Source organism: Trichomonascus vanleenenianus (assembly GCF_965637985.1).
Source record: "Trichomonascus vanleenenianus strain CLIB 3782 genome assembly, contig: TRVA0_109S, whole genome shotgun sequence".
NCBI lineage: Eukaryota > Fungi > Ascomycota > Dipodascomycetes > Dipodascales > Trichomonascaceae > Blastobotrys > Blastobotrys vanleenenianus.
Window position 1 is genome coordinate 1 of NW_027481779.1, and position 6,040 is coordinate 6,040.

The 6,040-nt window shown below is 45.2% G+C and overlaps 1 protein-coding gene and 1 non-coding gene across 2 annotated transcripts, besides 2 other annotated features; one reads left to right on the plus strand and one right to left on the minus strand.

Annotated features, from left to right (window-relative positions):
* TRVA0_109S00100 lies at positions 1 to 1,064 on the minus strand. Its single transcript, XR_013062112.1, has 2 exons — positions 855 to 1,064; positions 1 to 793 (listed from the first exon to the last, which is right to left on the minus strand). It is a non-coding gene; the product is annotated as an uncharacterized misc_RNA (transcript).
* A 418-nt stretch (positions 1,065 to 1,482) lies between these two features.
* Positions 1,483 to 2,082: a mobile genetic element.
* Positions 1,509 to 2,080, minus strand: an mRNA.
* Positions 2,083 to 3,706: 1,624 nt separating the features above from the next.
* Positions 3,707 to 4,528, plus strand: TRVA0_109S00144 (uncharacterized protein; the record flags this gene model as incomplete). The annotated part of the gene is made up of 1 exon (XM_076687970.1): positions 3,707 to 4,528. The coding sequence occupies one exon, from the start codon at positions 3,707 to 3,709 to the stop codon at positions 4,526 to 4,528; it is 822 nt and encodes a 273-aa protein (XP_076537797.1).
* Positions 4,529 to 6,040: the final 1,512 nt, after the last annotated feature.

A 6,040-nucleotide genomic window follows, 5' to 3' on the forward strand; every position in this document is an offset into this window, starting at 1 on the left:
ACCACAACCACTAAGGCAACAACCACTACCACTAAAGCAACCACTACCACTACGAAGCCTACAACCACTACCACTAAAGCAACAACAACCACTACCACTAAAGCAACCACTACCACTACGAAGCCTACAACCACTACCACTAAGGCAACAACTACTACCACTAAGGCAACAACCACTACCACTAAGGCAACAACCACTACCAAGCCTACTACCACTACTAAGCCTACAACTACCACTACCACTAAGCCTACAACAACCACTACCATGCGAACCACTGTGAAGGGAACGACTACCGCTAGTGCTAAGTTACCGAGTATCTCTACTACTGCATTGAAAAGCTTTACTTCTGCTGCACCAGTCAAAACAGCTGGATTGCAAAGCGCTGTCCCAGCAGCAGTCCAAAGCGGTGATGCAACACCAGTTCGAAGCACTGGTGGAGTGCAAAGCACAGCTACACCAATACGTCAGTCGGCTGATGCTTCTGCAGTGCAAATGGCTGATCTAGCAGCAGTCCAAAGCTCCGATCCACCCGCAGTTCAAAGTACCAATCCACTAGCTGGTCGGGCCACCAACTCACCATCAGTTAAGGACACTAATTCACCGGCAGGTCAGGGTACTAATTCACTGGCAGGAAAGCAAAAGCGTACTAATTTGCGCGCGGGTGCCTTAAATCTACTGGGAGAACTCTTGTAGGTGTTTTAAACCTCCTAGGACAACTCCATCCCTGACTCTTGGGGGGTATTTTTTTATCAGGATTTTTATATTCATAATTAGGTTAATACCGTTAATATCACTACAAATTGGGTTAGTATAATGCCAAGTGTTACAAACTGCTGTTATACCGTAATACGTACGTTGAACTTTCTTCTTGTGAAATTGATCTTTGTGTCTGCGCATTATTTTTGTACTTTATGGTGGAACGATTCAGGAGCTTGAAATTAAATGGACATACTACCGGTAACACTTATTTCTTAAGACTGGCCAGTCCGATTTTTTAGAAATTGAGTAAGCTAATAAGAGAATATTTTTGACCAGATTTTGTTAATTTCAAGTATCAATTACTGTAACACCTAGTACCAGATAATACAGTAAGTAGGGGGTTGTGACGAATTTTATTGTTTGGAGAGCGGACCAGGCCCTCTCCAGCCAATGTTTCAACTCATCATGGCATCTTTCACGCCATGTCTCCGCAACAAAATGCCCAATGCAAACAGCGTTGGAATATGGAATTCATATATGGTAATACGAAGAATATAATCCAAAAAAAAAAAAAAACTAGAGTACTTCAAGAAATGGCTCAGATCTAGTCAGAAGGAGTGGACCGAATGCAAGCTGTCGTACTGGCCGCCACCAACCAATAACTCGCCGATGAAAAATGAGACTTCTTTATGACCGAAGTATACGATAAAATATTGCCATAGGAAATTATTAAACCATTGATGTTGAAATTGATGAAGAATTGACCGAGTTATGACCATTCAACTAAGAGATTAAAAACCGGACACCCTTCAACTCTGGGATTGACTGTGTGCGTTAGCGGGTGAGTCCGCCCTCGGGCGACGGCCTTCTTTGAGAAATTGGGCCAGTCTTTCGAGTCCTTCTTTCGTGTCGAGGAGTGTTGGGCGGTCGAATGTGTCGCTTGCCTCTTGGAGGAGGGGCCTTTGTGCCTCATATAGGGAGCACTGGGCGAGGATGTTGTGAAGTGTTTCCAAATGGCCACACTCACAAAAGATTTGGGCCCCTTCCACGCGAAACCGGCGAAACCAATCACCGATTAGTGCGTGGCCCGAGCGAAATTGAATCAGCCGGCTAAGTACGTAGCGACTGCTATCCGATAGGTACTTGGCCAGCTGCAAAGCGCATAGCATGATGGTGCACTTTGTTGACGTAACTTGGTTGAACCATTTCCCTGTGACCGCACGGTCGGAGTCATCCTGCCATTGCTGGAGGGCCGTCCGGCGGATTTGGGTCCGCAGCGACTGGTAGGCCTCGCGGTTGCGGACCCCACCCAGTCTTGGTCTGCCTTCTCATCCCACGGCGGGGACCGCCGCGGTATGTCCGGCCAAGGGTCGATCGCGTCGAAAGAGCCCAAGCTCTTCACCACCCAATTTTATCGGTGAGTTGGGTGGCTGGCCATAGGTTCTCCCAAGCTGACGTAGGGGGTTGTCAGCTGCGATGCGATAAATGATTCTCGCAGCTTTGAGCTGCCGAAGTTGCGCCTGCCTAGGCTAACATCTTCTGCTGACTAAGAGCGGCGTATCTCAGGGCGCCCACTCGGGACACCAACCCTTCCACTCTGGACACCACAAATTTACTAGGGGCACCACAGATTTTTGTAATTGATTAGTAACATCGTTCCCAGAAGTACTCTGGTAACAACATGTCTGGATTCGACCCAAACTTTGAATGCTCACAACTCGGTCAATTCTTGTTCGATTTAAACGGCAGTTAGTTTAATCATATTCTACAGCTCTATTTTATCCTCTATTTTGGTGATGGAGAAGTCTTATGTTTTGTTGACGAGTTAATGGTTTGGGGGGTGGCCAAAAAACAGGTTGTGAATCCGTCTACTACTTCTGACTATATGTCAGCCAGTTATTGAAGCAAACTAATTATTGTTTTTGCATTCTATTCTTCATATTCTATAAAATCCTTTATTTCAACAGTACCGGTATTGGGAATGTTGTTGTGGAGATACGGCGTGAATGATGCCAAAATTTGTTGTTTTTGAAATTTAGTTCTCATCACAGCAACAACTCGCTCAATATTTATCATTGAAACTTGGAATTCAGCATATCTACTCAGAAATATGTCCTTATTAATGTAGTCAATTATAAAATAATCGGACACGCCAGTCTTGAGATAAATAGCTAGCAACAACCAAATTACGACATGATTTTTATTTTGAACTGTTGATTTGGCCCAACGCACGCTCAGTCTTGCTATAAAGGCTGTCCATGTGTGGCCTGAAACTTAGCTGGCTGTCTAGCACGATCCCTAGCAGCTCCTGGTTGTACTGCCATGGTCAGTGGGTAACAGTCTTACGCATTGCTGTCCTGTGCCGACTCATGTGGGATGTGCAGTTGTTCCAAAAGCCATCGTCCTTTCAGGGTTAATTCCTTTTTGATGCTTCGCCTACATCTTGTCACAATTCTTTCTTCAACCTCCATCTTCGCAATTGGCCTAAAACGAGATGTGGGCAGCGGTTGTCGATTGAATTAGAGCGTCGACGCTGCCTCCGCCCCTGTCCTTTTCACTTTTCTGGGTTATTCCCAAGGTGGGGCTTTGGTGTGTCTAGACTTTACCTCCGCCGCAGGCCCGCTCCTATGGGATCTAGACTCACTTTCTCCCGGATGAGACATTCACGACTTCCTGTACAGGCGAGGGGGTTCTGCGTAGCCGTGCGTTCTGAAACGTGGTTTTGTGCGCGCCCCCATCCACTGCAACCATTGAATCACCTCTAACAACCCCTAACAAGGGACAGGACCATATCCAGGTCATCTATATCCATTCCGTCGACAGAACTGCCATATCCGAAGCTTCAATAAAGGCCAGCCGAAATTCAAGCCCGGAATGGCGAAAGTGGTCGTTCTACCGGTCTCCGCGCGGAACCCAACTTCCACTATATAACTTGGTAGTTCGTATCCCATCCTGAAAAAAAATTTATGTATGGAACAAACTACCCAGCAATCAAATTCAACTAAAGATGAAGGCTTCAATTTTACGGCTTAACAATATGGTACGAGTAGGGATTCTATTGTGTACTATATTTCTATTTATTCTCTATCGGGCTATGATAAATGACTTTCTGACTGCAGTTGTTCCGAATAGTTCAAAACAACAACAATTCCCCTACGCTCATGAGATGGAACTACTCCTATCTGCTAACTACTCACCTGAATCTATGACCTACCCAGATGGATTGGAATCACTCCCACCAGTTAATGTTGTTCCAGAATATATTACTTCAACTATCTTTATGTTCAGAGGTGATTTTAGCAGTAACTTTTATGATTTATTCTCCCTTCAAAAAAGAGCGATAAAAGTTTGTGACAAAAATACCACTATAAAAGGATGTGATATGAGACTCTCTAATAATTATAAATGGGATACCCTGTCCAACAAACTTATTGACACTCTGGGTACTCTTTGCAATCGCACGGAAAAGACTGATTTCTACGCCAAAATCGATGATGACCTAATTATGTCAGAGTCGAAATTTGATGAAATAATCAGGAAAATGGCTTCTACAAACTGCCAAGTCTTAGGTGTTATGTCACTTGGATATCCTTTCTACTGGGCTACCGGACAAATATACATATTCAAAAGAGGCATATTAGATTATGCATGCAAAAAGATCCCGACCTTCGAAATAAATCACAGTCATGAAGATATACTTTTTGGAACGCTATTGAATTCAACCAATAGAGACCTATTCTGCAATCTCGATACGCCTTACAATCATTGGCATATAGACTACGAAGATCGAAGAGTCAAAATTCACTATTTCCAACAACACAACGAATAATGTGTTATCGCTTTTAATATGGTGACCATTGTTGAGGTATAGCGGTTAGGAGAGTAACCGAGTACCGGTTAGGAGAGTAACCGAGTACCGGTTAGGAGAGTAACCGAGTACCGGTTAGGAGAGTAACCGGGTACCGGTTAGAAGAGGAACCGAGGAATACCGGTTAAGAGAGGAACCGAGGAGTACCGGTCCGGCAATGGAGTGAGAGATAAAAGGAGGAGTTTCCCATGGTTGGAGAAGTAAGCAAATAGACAGTAATGCAGGAACTCACCGGGGACCAAGTCTCTGACACACAACCAGTAGCTGCGACAGAAAAAATGGATAAGGATCCATTTATCTAACAACCATGCCGTACTTAATAAGACCACACAGTATACCGGTATTAATGAAAGATAGCATTTTCATAATTATTTAAGTTTACAATAGTAACGGTAAAATCTCCGTGAGAGAAGTCAGCAAAGGTTTTCCTACCTGCCTGTATTTGACTGCGCGCAATCAATTACACTACGTCAAGAAGGTTTTCCCTCATGCTATCAGCGGTCTACCGCTGAGGAAATCGACCCCGTCTACCTTTAACGTGTTTCACCATCGACCGACGCACCCCATCGCCCGACGCACTTTTTCGGACCTCAAGACTACAAACCGCCAGAAGTCCACCAAAAATTATGTAAATCAGTTAAAACTATTTGTATCACTTAAATTATCTATTTCTTCAGCTTCTGGACCCATTCTTGCATTATGGCCGGTCTTGCAACAGGTGCCACAGAGCCGCAAACCCGTCCGATGCCGCCTTGATGAATCTGCGTTTTCGTGGTCGACGCGTCCTTCTTCCTCAACCACGCCGTTTTCGACCATCAAGTGCTATGCTTGGGATCCTTTATTAATCCCTCCTTCCTGTAATAGAATTCCTTTGACCATTCGATCTTTCACCGTCGACCGACGCACCCCAATGATCGACGCACCCCAATGATCGACGCACTTTCTGGCCACAACCTATCCCCCAATGATCGACGCATTTTTTAGCATAAAAACAACGAATGAGCATATGCGAAAAAATAGAATCGATTGAGCGATCAATTCCATTCAATTGACACTGCGATTCCGCATCCGGCAGTCCTCTAGCCGTTACAAGGTGGCAGAAGCCAGCGTCCGGCAAAGAATGAAAGGCCGTACGTTCAAAGGCGAAAGCTGGAACGGGCGCCGGATTTTGACTCCGACGGAAGAGGACGTAGTTGTCGAGTACATCTTGTAACAGGATTGGCGAGGATTTCTGCTTCGGCGTGCGGATGTGGAAGATATGGCCAATGTCCCGCTCGCGAAGAGCGGAATGCGACGCGTCGGGAAGAACTGGACAGGCCGTTTCATCAAACGACGCCCAGAGCAATTGACACGTTTTGCTCGCGGTTACGATTACCAGAAAGGCTGTTGCGACGATCGTGCAATTATCGAGCCATGATTCCGACTGGTGCAGAATATAAGGGGGAAGGACGGTATCCAGGACTGCGATTTCTA